General features: G+C 51.3%; 1 protein-coding gene across 2 annotated transcripts in view; it reads right to left on the bottom strand.

The window, feature by feature from the left end:
• Iqgap3 (IQ motif containing GTPase activating protein 3) overlaps positions 1 to 13,376 on the bottom strand; it is a 42,296-nt gene that overhangs the window by 15,942 nt on the left and 12,978 nt on the right. For both annotated transcript variants that reach the window (XM_087623345.1, NM_001191709.1), the window contains 12 exon segments: positions 13,104 to 13,191; positions 10,354 to 10,517; positions 8,586 to 8,743; positions 7,128 to 7,249; positions 6,720 to 6,883; positions 5,039 to 5,129; positions 3,885 to 4,052; positions 3,660 to 3,799; positions 3,409 to 3,579; positions 1,197 to 1,280; positions 981 to 1,052; positions 819 to 888 (listed from right to left, as the gene is read on the bottom strand). In XM_087623345.1, coding sequence (XP_087479471.1) covers positions 819 to 888; positions 981 to 1,052; positions 1,197 to 1,280; positions 3,409 to 3,579; positions 3,660 to 3,799; positions 3,885 to 4,052; positions 5,039 to 5,129; positions 6,720 to 6,883; positions 7,128 to 7,249; positions 8,586 to 8,743; positions 10,354 to 10,517; positions 13,104 to 13,191 — 1,492 coding nt within the window.

Here is a 13,376-nt window from a genome sequence, read left to right as displayed (position 1 = left end):
TGGTTGCAGAGATGACAAGTGACCACCTCTGATGGGAGGACTCCTCAGCGCAGAAGTCACCACGCCCGTATACAGTACGTGGCCGATTCTGGGTGGATGCTGGGGCGAGGAAGTTGGAGGAATCACTGGAGGAATAACTTTCCCCCAGAAATACTGGAGGGAAGGAAGAAAGATAAAGGACACGTAGAGCCGTGTAACAGCAAAGGAGACGGCAGGGAGGGGAGAGAGGAAGCAGCCCATGCTGACTGCCGGAGGGAGGAGGACTAAGCGTGAGCCGCCTGAGGCCCCCACCTGAAGCACAGAAAGGAAAGAGCCCTCCTGCTCCAGGAATCCAGAGCAAGAGGTGAACACAGAGATAGACCAGAGTGCTAGTTCACGCCCAAGGCTGGAATCCTGGACTAGCAGGACAGGGACTAAGCTGGGAAACTGACTCTACCAGAAAGTTCTTGCTACACATGCATAAGGACCTGAATACTACGAAAGGACAGGCATGGAGGTACGTGCCTGTAATCTCAGGCTAGGAGGCAAGAACAGGAGGATCCTGGGGGTCTCACAGCCAGCACATGAGCCAAGGAAAATGGCAAAGTTGGAAGCTCATGGAGGGGAGAAGAGCCTACCACAGGGGAATAGACATGCTAGGCCTGCTCAGAAAAGACCTGGACACAGGACCCCTGTCTATGACAAAACTATGTGCTACCGGGAGGTGCCGACTCTGTGCTCCTCAGATAACCTGATGATGACCTCACTCTTTCCTGCTGTGCATCCCCAAGGGCGACACAGAGCTGTGTCTGGCTCTGGTTTTCTATCTCCCAGCATACCTAACATCCTGTAGTCATCACGGGCCTTCCTGGCTCGGAAAAATGCTTGAATCTTCACAACGGAGTCAACCTATCGTGAACACAAGGGAACAGGGTGGGTGTCCTATTCGATTTGATCTGATCTAGGAGAGTACGGATGGGCGTGATGGGGGCAGCGCTCACGTTCTTCTGGAAGTATCGCAGACGCCTGAGGTACTGCCTTCGTGCTGCCCACATTCGGGCCCAGGCCTGGATCTGAGAGGAGAGACACAACCTTCAGGACCTCAGGCTGAGACCCACCCTCAGGCCCTAGCCAATGCGGCCAACTCCAGGGCCAGAATGAAAAAGTGTTCTAAGGACCCCTCAAGAGAAAGGAACTACCCAAACCACCATAGTTACCGTGATAATAGCATTCAGGTTTGCTTTAAAATACTGCAGCCGCTCCTGGTAAGTCTTCCGTTGTCTATAACCCCGCCAGTGGGCCTGCCAAGCAGAAGAGGAAACCCTAGCAGATGTCCTGGAGCTCGAGGCCAGTGGCAACAGCTTCATTCCAGGCCCTTTCGGATGCTGTGGTGGCGTGAATGAGAATGGCCTGTATAGGCTCATATATCTGAATGTTTGGTTCCCAGTGATGGAGTGTTTAGGAAGGATCAGGAGGTATAGCCTTGTTCGAGGAGGTATGTCACTAGGGGTGAGCTTTGAGGTTTCAAAAACCCACACCAGGTCTAGTCTCTCTCTGTCTCCAAACTGTGGAACGGATGTAAGAGTCTCAGCTACTACTCCAGTGCCTGCCTGCCTGCCTGCCTGTCAGCTGCCATGCTTCCTGCCTGATGACCATCAATTAACCCTCTGGAACTTACAGTCTCAGCAAGGCCCCAGGTAAACGCTTCCCTAAGTTACTTTGTCATGGTTTCTTCATAGCAATAGAACAGAAACTAAGACAAAAGAATGGGGAAGAGAAATTGGCCTTGTTCCCAGAGGTCTGCCGGCTTTATGAGAAAGACTAAGAAACTCATGTGAGACGTGGACTCAAAACTAATAAAGCACAAATGCTCACCAGCTTCACCAGAGAATGTGCCATGCCCCTCCCAGTCCCTGCTCACCGGAGGATGCACCATGTCCCCATACACTGCCAGCCCTGACAAGGCTCCTAAAAATATGTTTCACAGGCTGTTGAGGTGATTGTAGCCAAGTCTGACAACCTGAGCTCAATCTCCAGGATCTACATGGTGAGAGGAGAGAACTCCTATTGAGTTATCCTCTGACCTCAGTGTATGCCATGCCATGCCCTGTCCCCCCAGTACAATATAGACAAGTGCTGAGAACAGTGGGGATCCAACAATGGACGGAGTAAAGTCTCAGGGCATCTAGGCTTCCTCACTTCTGAGCCTCACTTTCTCAAAGCTGAGGCAAGTGGCCAGGGTAGCGGGCTACCTCTGTCTACGTGCATGCGGACCCTAGTCTGGAATCAGAGGAGACTGTGGCCTGGGCCACACTGCGTGACTGAGCCAGTGCTGACACCAGCATTAAGGGAGCCTCTGCCACACTCGAGGCACATGGAACTTCCTAATTCCTCAGCTAGTACGTTAAGCAAGTGTCCTTACAGAGGAAGTGAGTGCTGCAAGGACTTGAGTAGGATGCACAGTCCTTAACCAGAGGGAAGCAGGACCAGGAGGCCAACTCCAGAGTCTGAGCCTTTACATAGTACTGCAGGCTTAGGTCATGCCAACCCACAGCCTCATGCTTCTCCCTTGGGGCCCCCAGGGCTACCAATCTTTGTGTCTCTCCTGTCCCATCGAATGCCAACCATACTCTAGCTCTTGAAGGGGACAGATGTGGCTACTCACTTGTGGGTTCTACACTCATTTCCCAACCTTGCCCTGTGTACTGGGGCCTGCTTTGTAGGTACTGGGTACCAGGGAGGCTTACTAAATAAAGCTATCTTTACAATGTCAGCATCCCTGTGAGGCTCTCCACATCATGCCTGGCCAGGGAAGGTTTTCCTTATTTCTACCTCACAGAGTGCTCTGGCTGCCCTCCTAGCTACTCTCTTGCTCCAATTACTGGTTGGTCAGCTCCAAAGGTACCCAGGCCAGAAGAACTGAATGGGTTGCCCATGGGAGAGGACCACAGATTAGTTACTAACATCTCTCAGGGAAGGGTAGACTCCCTTTTCTGCCTAGCCCACGCCACTCCTCACAAATCCTGCTCCAGGGAAAGCATCTTCCTGATGTTTGAATCTTAGTTCATGCTTCCTTGGATGGTGACAATGGCACCAGTAACTGGAAGTTAGGTCCTGTTTTTACTGTACAGAAATTCTAGAGCATTCCTACTAAACCTTCCTTACTACCCCGTAAAGCAGTACTGCCATTCCCATCTTTTGGGGGGAAGAAACTGAGGCACAAACAGAAAGAAAAGCTTACAAGGCAATAGGGCTAACAGGCCAGGGAGTCGGGCTTCAAACCACAGCAGTTTGGCTACAGAGTCCACAGCTTATGTCACTACTGCCCAGAGGTCCAAGGACCATCCAAACCCCATCCAGGGCAAGGGAGGAAGGTGAATGCCCAGGAATCCTGATCTTTCCAGGCCTGGGGGGAAGCCAAGGTGGTACCTGGATCTTGATGACGGCTGGCAGCAAGGTCCTGAGGAAGTGGGAAGACTCAGCAAACTTCTGGCGAACGAGGAAGCCACGAAGGCGAGCCTGGAGCTTGATGACAAAGCCAACGTTGGCCTTCCAGAGCAGCTGGCGGTCGTGGGCAGCGGTGACCTTGGTGATGACAGACTGTGGAGACAGCAGTCCTCCTGTGGCAAGGAGCCTCTTCCCATGTACAACGCCCCCACCCTGGCAGGAACCCTGCCAACCTGAATCTCCTCCCAGGTGAGATGGGAGGCGTTGAGGTGGCGGCTGGGAGGACGCTCCCAGGTCCCCTGAAAGGTCTGCAGATGGAAGTAGTAGGCGGTGCCATCCTTCATGTCACGTGGAACCCAGAAGGCTGTGTCCCCTGAGCAGAAACTCAAGTGAGCCAAGCAGGCTCGGAGGAGGCCAGAGGCAGGCAGCATGCAGGGAGGTTACGCCAGAGCTATTACCAGGACGGTGCTTCTTTGCCGCTGCGCCTTCCAGGGCCTGTTGGTAGCTTTTAGCGCAGTCAGGAACTATCCCTCGGAGGGCCACATTGGGGTTCCTCAACACACGCTCTGTCTGGGCTGCCTTGCCCTCCTTGATGGCCTGGTTGATAGCAGCCACACCAAGGGCTACTGATGGGCATCAGGAGAGAGAAGTCAGTCCTTCTGGAGTCCCTCCTCTGAGCCCTGTCCTGTCTGTCCAGTGAGGCTGGACTCAGGAGACACACAAAACACCATGGCTGATGGAGGGGAGGGGGAGTGTGCAGAGTGACAGGGCTGCACATGAGGTAGCAGCAGGGAGCTGCGCCGAGGAAAGGTGGCAGCCAGGGAAGGGCGCCTGTCCTGCTGTGTGCTGGGAAATCTACCTTATGGTCAAAGCACCCTCCTGCTCCAGTTCTGTCCCACCTCCCTGTGCTTGTTGGTTTCTGCTTGACACAAATCTAGATATATCTGGGAAGAGGGACTCTTGAGACCATGAACCCACCGACTGGCAATGGGCAAGCCTGCGGGGCATTTTCTTGGTTAATGATTGATGTGGAAACCCACTGTGGATGGTATTACCCGTGGGAAGGTGGTCCTGGGGTGTATAAGAAAACAAACCGAGGGGCAGGAGAGATGGCTTAGTGGTTAAGAGCACTGACTGCTCTTCCAGAGGTTCTGAGTTCAAAAGTTCAAATCCCAGCAACCACATGGTGGTTCATGACCATCTGTGGGATCCAATGCCCTCTTCTGGTGTGCCTGAAGACAGCTACAGTGTACTTATATATAAAATAAATAAATAAATAAATAAGTCTTTAAAACAAACAAACAAACAAACAAACTGAGCAAGCCCCGAGGAACAAGCCAGTGAGCAGCACTCCTCCATGGCCTCTGCCTCCAGGTTTCTGTCTTGAGTTCCTGCCCTGACTTCCTTCAATGGTGGACAGTGATGTAAGTGTAAGCTGAATAAACCCTGTCTTCTCCATGTCACCTTTAGACATGGTGTTTATCCAGCAGTAGAAAGCTAACTAATATGCTTCGAATGGCTAAGGCAAGATGGGGTGGAGGCCCCTCCCTGCAATGCTGCTGAGCTCCACCCTCCCCTCCCAGCGCCCAGCTGCTACTGCCAGGCTCCTTACTTCTTTGAGCTGTGTTTGTGTCCTCGTTGGCTCTGGCCACTCCCTGGCGGATCTCCTCCAGCCATAGCACAGCTCCAGGATCTCCCGTTTTCTGGCAAATTGCAAGAGAGGAAAAAAAGACAAGACCCCCCCAACTGGTATCTCTGGGCTCCTGCAAGCCCAGTGGTGGAACCAAAGTACAAGCAGACACTGGAGCAACAGGGAAGGCTTTCTCTGTTCCCTTCCTCCTGCTCCGTGGATCAGGACCTTGTGGCTCCCTTGGATGGCTGCCAGGCACCTAAGGCTCTTTTCTTACTCTGCTGTCCAAGACCTGAGTGTCGACTCAACTTGGCCTCAGGGCCCTCTACGGCATTCATACCCTCAGTATCCAGTGCCTTCTAACCGATTTATTGCTAGCCTTTGTGCCTTAGCCATGGCTGGGACACCTACCCCACAGCCCTCCCCATATCCTGCTACATCATTCACAGCCCTCAGCCAGATCTTGGCCCTGACTGTTCTTCTCCTGGCTACACATTTCTTATCACCAAAAAGTGATAGGAAAATTGTGTGTACACAGGTCAAGTAAGCCTGTGCTTCCTATGGTCAGTCTGAAACCCAACCCAACTCCCGGCTCTCCTCATCGGAAACCAACAATGTAAACTAACATTTTGTTGAACACCAACTATGTGTCAGGTGACTGTTTTATCTTTCTTTTCTTCTTTCTTTTTATCTTACGTATATGAGTACACTGTCGCTGTCTTCAGACACACCAGAAAAGGGCATCAGATCACATTACAGATGGTTGTGAGCCATCATGTGGTTGCTGGGAATTGAACTCAAGACCTCTGGAAGAGCAGCCGGTGCTCTTAACCACTGAGCCACTTTTCTAGCCCTGTCTTATCCTACTAGTGGAGTCTGTGGCCCAAGCCAACCTCACTCTGCAGGTGTGAGCTACTGGGTACTGTTCCTAAGATGTTTCTTAAACTAAAAAGAAAAAAAAAAAAAAGACTGTTTAATTAGGTATGTATGTATGTATCTGTGTGGAGGTGTGTACATGTGAGTGTAAGTGCCCTGAAGAGTATATTAGATCTCCTGTATCTGGAAATAGAGGTGGCTGGGGCAGCCTGATGTGGGCACTGGCAACTGAATTCACGTTCGAGCACTCTTCACCACTGAGTCATCTCTCTAGCCTCACAAATCAATACTTGTGAGGCACGTTAAGCAACACTTAAGACGGAATGAAAACTCAGTAAGTGCAGGGTGAGACTGCAGGCTGTAGCTCAACCACATGGCTCTGCCTCACTCTGCTGCCACACAACTCAGGGGTGTGTCAGTTCAAATCCCTGGTCCATCCTTAGCTCACTGGATTTGCATCACGAGGTGCTGGGGCAGAGCATGTAGTGTTTTACAGATAACTCCACACCCCAGGGGTACTGAGGGACTACTCAAGAGCAGGTGATTACTGGGGACCAGAATGGCGAATCCAGTCACCCGATTCTCACTCAGGTCTGACCCCCACCCCACCCCCGTCCTGGAATGAAGTCCACTTTCCCATAACAGGCCAAATCCTGCTTGTGCCTCACCGGGAAGGGTCTGTACCCACTAGCCTGGAACAGTTTCAGAGCTCATGTTGGCACAGATCTGCTCAAGGCTGATCCTCTTGCTTTAGTGCCTAACTCAGCCATCTCTCCCCTAACCTTACCTGTGCTTTCTGCCTCTTGGCAGCCACAAGAAGGTGATGGTACCGGGGTGCAACAGGAAGGCTGACATCTTCCAGGCCAGCTGCAGGAAGCAGCAGGGCAGACAGAGTCTTTTCAGGACAGCCCTGGTCCAGAGCCTCATTGATGAGGCTGATGGCGAGAACCTCTGAGGAAGACAGCCAGATGAACTCCAAACAGAAAACTAAGGGAAAAACTGGGCTGTCTGTGTGTGTGTGTGTGTGTGTGTGTGTGTGTGTGTGCTTGCCTGAGGTGGGGGTTGTCTGAGGGGGATTGTCTGAGGGGGATTGTCTAAGGAGGGAGTTGTCTAGGGGGGCTGTCTGAGGGAGGCTGTCTGAGAGGGACTCTCTGAGGGGGATTGTCTGAGAGGGAGTGTCTGAGGGGGTACTCACGATCAGTTTCTTCCTGGACCTGTGCATTGACTTGACTCACAGCCGCCTGCAGGTCATTCCAGCTCAGGAAGCCTCTATGCGTTCCTCGAAGCTGCTGCACCTTCACCAGGGCATCAAAGTAACTAGCAGCAAAGAAGAGGAGTGATGTGAGTCACGTGAGTGGGGTGAGCACACAGCCACCAAGTGGGGAAAGCTCTGAGTTGGTTCCACCCTGGACCACTGTAATTTCCAGGGTCTCTTCTCCCTTCACAGACAGTTCCAAGCCCCCTGTGTGGAACATGGAGCCCTTCGAGTTACAGACCCCTTTTCCATTCATGCTCTTACCCCAGATCTCACCCACTCTCCAGGCTTTTAGTGACTTAGGCTAATGAACCCCAAAAGCATACTTCCATCCCTCACAGCCCCCCAGGGACCCTCAAGGATCCGCACCTGAATGTCAGTGGAGATCTGAAACACCCCAGCTCACATCTGAACTCCCAATCGCCCTGGTCTGTCTCTGTGCTTCAGCCTGTCCCTTCTGGATGAACATCTGTTGGGTCATTTCCCACTCCATTCCCTCTGCCACCAAGCCCTGTCAGATCTGCTTTCAGCGTACATTCACACGCTGCCACCTTCTTCCCGCTCCTGCTGTTCCCACTGTGGATCTTGCAGCGTGACTAAAGGCATCCTTGCCGTTCTGCCTGGGCCTGGGCCCTGTGGTGGAGTCTCAGCACAGCAGCCAGGATGATCTTGGCAAAGCAGGTCAGAAGGGCTCCTTCCTTGCCAAACAGTCCACAGCTTCCTTCCTTGTCTGAGGACACATGCTGGTTCCTGCTAGCCCACTCCTTCCCTGCCTCACTCTGTTTGGCTTCTCACCACTCTGGCTTCTTGGTAGTCTTTGTTTTTATTTTTATTTTTGCAACGCTGGGAGGTTAAACACAGAGCCTCAGGCATGTAATGCAAGTATTCTCCCACTGAGCTACTCCCAAGCCCTTCCTGATGTTCTGTGAGTGCCCCTAGGGCACTCTCCTGTCCTGAAGAGCATCATGGGACTAACTCAGGCTCATTATGACCCTCTTCCTCAAAAGCCATCTATAACTTATGTGGCTAGGAAAACTGCCCACACCCACTCTATCCTGTCCTGTTTGGCCCATCCAATACTGCTGTGTCCATCCAATTATGATCCCTGCATTTATATACCCTTGGTTTTGGTCACTGTTTTCAATACCTAGAGTGGCACCCGACAGTGTGTAGGCACTCAAACATTTGCTCCAAAAAAAAAAAAAAAAAAAAATGGAAATGAAGGGGATGATCTTGTGCTCCCCCACAGGGGAAGAAACACAGGAGGGGCAACTTTGAGCAGAACTAGGCATCTGGGACTAAGAGTGGGCACTGGACACAGTCTACTGTCTGCCCGGTGTCAGCCACATTCATGCTATCCCTTCACTTCTAACCTGTAGTTTAGACTTTCTCACTCACCGTTGGGCATTTTCTTCTTCAACCTGGGCCAGGCCAGTTGCGGGGTTCACCAGATTGTCCCAAAAGGTACAGGCATCTCCAGCTTCCAGAGCACGGTTAATCAGAACCACGGCTGAGAGCATCTCCACAGCCACAAAGAGCTCCTCCTGGTCCAGTTCCTAGAGAGGAAGAGATGTGAGGGGAGTTGGGGGACTGGTGGAGTCAGTCAGCCCCTGGTTCTCCAACATCCCATCTCCATTCCCAAGGGCTAGGAGCTCCATTCACTCCGCACCACCATTCATGCTCACAGCCTGGGCAGTACCTAGGTCACACCTGGGCCGCACCTGGGCCACACCTGGGCCACACCTGGGCCGCACCTGGGCTACATTCTCCGCCCACAGTACACTTGCTCAACACCAAGGATGCATTCATTCACCAACATTTATACTTTATACCTGTGGATGTTTACTGTGAACACCATCATGAAGACTTCACACATAGTATCATCTTAATTTCCATAACAAGCTAAATGAGGCAGGTACCATTCATGTCCCCTTCCCCCAGTCAAACCCATCGCTAGGAACATAGGTTAAATGGAGCTACGGAGCCCACACTCAACACATGACTTCTGCCAGCACCCTTCTGGTCCCCATGTCCCATCAAGAACTGCATTAAGCTACTTGTAGGGATGGGGGCTTGTGGTACTCAGGAGGCAGAGGCAGGAAAATCAGGAGTTCAAGGCCATCCTCAACTATAACAAGTTAATAAGTTCAAGGCCAGCATGAACTATGTGAGATCATGTCTGAAAAGGTCAAAAAGGAGACAGAGGGGTCGGGGGAGAGGAAGGGAGTCAGACAGAGACAGAACTGCCCAAGGCCCTGTGCTTGGCTATCTCATGCTACGCTATACACCATGAGGCCCTGGCCCCATTTCCCATTTCTCTTCTCTTCCTGCTTCTCTTCAAACACCTGCTTGGGCTGCTCTCTCTCTCTCTCTCTCTCTCTCTCTCTCTCTCTCTCTTCTTTGTCTGGGGCACTCTACCTATATTCAACAAGGAGAGCTGCAAATAGCAATAAAGACTGCTAAGACTTCTCGGCTAGGTGCTTCTCTAGGCACATAGAGAACTCACAGAGTCCTTGAACAATCCTGGGAGGTCGCTACTATTATGAAGAAACCAAGAAGCGAAATGCCAGTGTCACATGTCATACTTGAACTCTCAAGTCCACAACCCTCAGCACTCTGCAGTCAACCCTTGTGTTCCTGTCACACGGCTGCTGTCACCATGCCCTTTCTGAAGACGAGTGCTATGTGCAGGTCGTGTCTATACTATGTTCTATGGAGGGATTCACTGTGGAGTCTCTTCCAGGAAGCCTTCCCAGACTTCCTCTAACACTGCTTGCTCTAATTTACTGGCCCTTGTGAAAACATCTTCAACCTACATCATTCTCTCTCCACCTCTGTCTGACCCCCTCGGTGCACTCTAACTTCTGTAGCTGAGAGGGATGACCCTAAGGAAAGTTCATGCCTTGCTATCAGAAGAGCCGTGTGGACGGGAGCTGAGGTGGGGCAGCCTGGTGGTTAAAGCACGTCCTGCCAGTCAGCTGAGCAGGCAAGTACTCAATGCCTGTGTCCCCCATTCTTACCTCTAAAGCAGGAAAGCTGGCGCTTACCTGGTGAAGCTGTTGTTGGCATGGTTTCTAATCATTTCTAACACCCTAATTTCTGTCCATCAAAGGACCAGCCAACCCCCTGTCCCAACAGCTGCTTGGGACCCCCAGAGCTTGCTTACCCCCTGTTGCTGCTTCTGGAGGAGAGCCAGCTCCTGCTGGTACACAGCAGAGGCAAAGGGGTATACTTGGGGCAGCTGGGCTTCAGGGCACATGAGCTCCTTCACGGTGTCAGCGGCCACTCCCCTCTGGATGGCTTTGTTGATCTTCCACACAGCTCGGAGCACTGCAGAGGATAGCAGGAAGCCACACAGGCTGAGTGTCCCCTGTCATCTCGGCTGTCCTTACCAACCAGGCTCTGCTGGCACCTCTAAGGGAAATGGCTTTGTGATGCTTCTAGAAAGCCATTCTACTAGATTCAAAAATGCATTTCTAAATGTTCCGGAGGAAAGGGGGATGGGGCACTTTCAAAGAGAGGCTCTGTGTAAGGCAATGTGTTAGGCCCAGGAGCTGCGCAGCTCAGAATGCAGCAGAAAGTGACTGTCACAGCAGAGGCGAGTTCCTAAGGCAGCGAGAACAAGATTGACAGGTGGCAATGGTGCAGAACTAAGATGAAGTGAGTCAAAGGGCTCTGGGGACCAAACCCTAGTGACAGCGCAGAGAAATAAAGAGCCAGCTCCATTTGCACCACAGCAGGTGGTGGAGGCTAAAAGCGGCCATAGCACACAAGTGTGGTTAGAGCTTACACACTCGGGGGCTAGGAAAATACCAGCAGAAATGGATACTGGCTCCAAGGAGCACCCAGGAGGAATAAAGATAGGAAAAGACCCAGTGGCCAGCTCTAGAGGCCATGGTAGAAGTGGGCCCCGCCCCAGTGTTTTGGCAGTGCTGAGGTGAGGGGATTCTGACTGGGAGCAAGCAGATGACTTTACAAAGACCTCGGAGACAGCATTGCAGATGTCTCACCTGCTTCTGACAGGTGAAGTACGGGGGGAAAGTTATCCAGAGGCCCAGAGGCCAGGGCTGGGAAGGAAGCAAGGAAGAGCAAGGGAGACCAGGCAGTGATGGTGCACACCTTTAATACCAGCACTCGGAGACAGGGACAGACAGATCTCTGTGAGTTCAAGGACAGCCAGGGCTACACAGAGAAACAACCCTGTCTGGAAAAACATGACAAACAAAACAAAACAAATAAAAAATGAAAAGAAAGCCCAAAGTGCAGGATAAAGAATGAAGAAGCGGAGAGATGGCTCAGTGGTTAAGAGCACTGACTGAGTTCAATTCCCAGCAACCACATGGTGGCTCACAACTATCTGTAATGGGATCAGATGACCTCTTCTGGAGTGTCTGAAATAAAATAAAATAAATCAGAAAGGAAGAAAGAAAGAAAGAAAGAAAGAAAGAAAGAAAGAAAGAAAGAAAGAAAGAAAGGAAGGAAGGAAGAAAGAAAGGAAGGAAGAAAGAAAGGAAGGAGCCAGGGCTGGAAAGACAGCTCAGCAGCCCCCAACACTTGCTGCTCTTGCGGAGGGTAGGATTCCGTTCCTAGCACCCACATGGTGGCTTGTGCCATCCCTAACTTCAGTTCCAGGGGTCTGATACCATCTTCTGGCTTCAACGGGCACTGTACGCATACAGTGGGCAGACATACGTGCAAACAAATCACTCACAGACATAAATATATAAAAACGAACAAATCTCCCCCTCTCCCCCAGGATATCTGTGTAGCCCTGGCTGTCCTGGAACTCTGTAGATCAGGCTGGCCTTGAACTCAGAGATCCACCCGCCTCTGCCTCCCAAATGCTGGGATTAAAGGCGTGGGCCACCATCCCCCAAATAGATAAACCTTAAGAGAGAAAGAGTGGATGAGCCCACTGGGTGTGGTGGCTCACGCCTGTAGCAGGAGCACGCAGGAGGCTCAGCTAACAGTGTGGCTAGCTCACTTGTGCTCCAGGCTAGCTTAAGCTGATCTTATCTCAAAAACAAAAAACAAAAAAACAAAACCTAACCAAGAATGGCGAGAAGAAGCTGCACTACTGAGAGATCTGCAGAGATCACTCTGGCAATCAGGAATGACACTTCCTCTTATAGGGCTTATAGGGCAGGCAGCAGCCAGGAGCAGCCTAAGGGAGGCTGCAAACTGTTCAAGTGACTTCAAACCTGACATGGAGACAAAACTGAACCAGGTCAGGCCTAGCTACAGACCCCATGGCTGCCCAAGTCCTGCAGTTGTCTTTGTTTACACCCTGGAGACATAAATTTGCATAAATTTTTGTTTTAATTATTTATATTTCTTTTATCACTCATGTGGGATTTTTTTTGCCTGTGTGTGTGTGTGTGTGTGTGTGTGTGTGTGTGTGTGTGTGTGTGTGTGTGTGTGTGTGTGTGTGTATACCACATGTATTTCGTACCTGCAGAGGTCAGAAAAGGCATCAGACTCAGTTTGGAATTCCTGGAACCATAGTTGCAGATGACTGTGAACCACCATTCAGGTGCTAAGAACCAAACCCAGGTCCTCTGCAAGAACAAGCATTCTTAACCACTGAGCCATCTCTCCGGCCCTGCATGGTTTTGTAAAGGACCCTGAATTAGAGTGTGTTCTTCCCTCACCTGAGAAATCACATTTTAGAAGCCAAAGAAATATAAACAGGCATAAACAAAATTAGAGGCTAAATCCTGATTGGCAGCAAGATGTCACGATCTTTCCTTCGATGTGTCCCTCCAGCGGGTGCAGAGGACAGAGGGCCTGAAAGGTTCTTTGCTGGGCTTGGTGCTGGATGGGAGTTTGTGTTGTCCGATGCATATGCTAGTAAAGGGCCAAGATACACTCCCAAGAGCCAGCAAATCCCCCAGCCCCCACCTGGAGATGACTTACTAGCCTGCTCTTGATCACCCTTCTCATTGGCTGCAGCCACACCAGCCTGGATCTCCTCCTTTTCTAGAAGCCTCACCAGGCCCAGCTCCTGCAAGAGGGCAGAGGTGCAGTAGAAGAGTCCCCAGGTCATGAACATGTATTAGGAACCACTAGTCCTCAGCCCGCCTCTCTTTAGGTAGAAGGTCCTGGTCCACCTATCTCGGGCGCTCTAATTGTTTTTCCCCTGCACACATCTAAAATAACAACAGACAAGATGAGAGCATCAGACATTAA

Source organism: Rattus norvegicus, chromosome 2 (genome assembly GCF_021556685.1).
Source record: "Rattus norvegicus strain SHRSP/BbbUtx chromosome 2, alternate assembly SHRSP_T2T, whole genome shotgun sequence".
In the NCBI taxonomy this organism is placed as follows: domain Eukaryota; kingdom Metazoa; phylum Chordata; class Mammalia; order Rodentia; family Muridae; genus Rattus; species Rattus norvegicus.
This window is presented reverse-complemented; position numbering and strand designations above follow the sequence as displayed.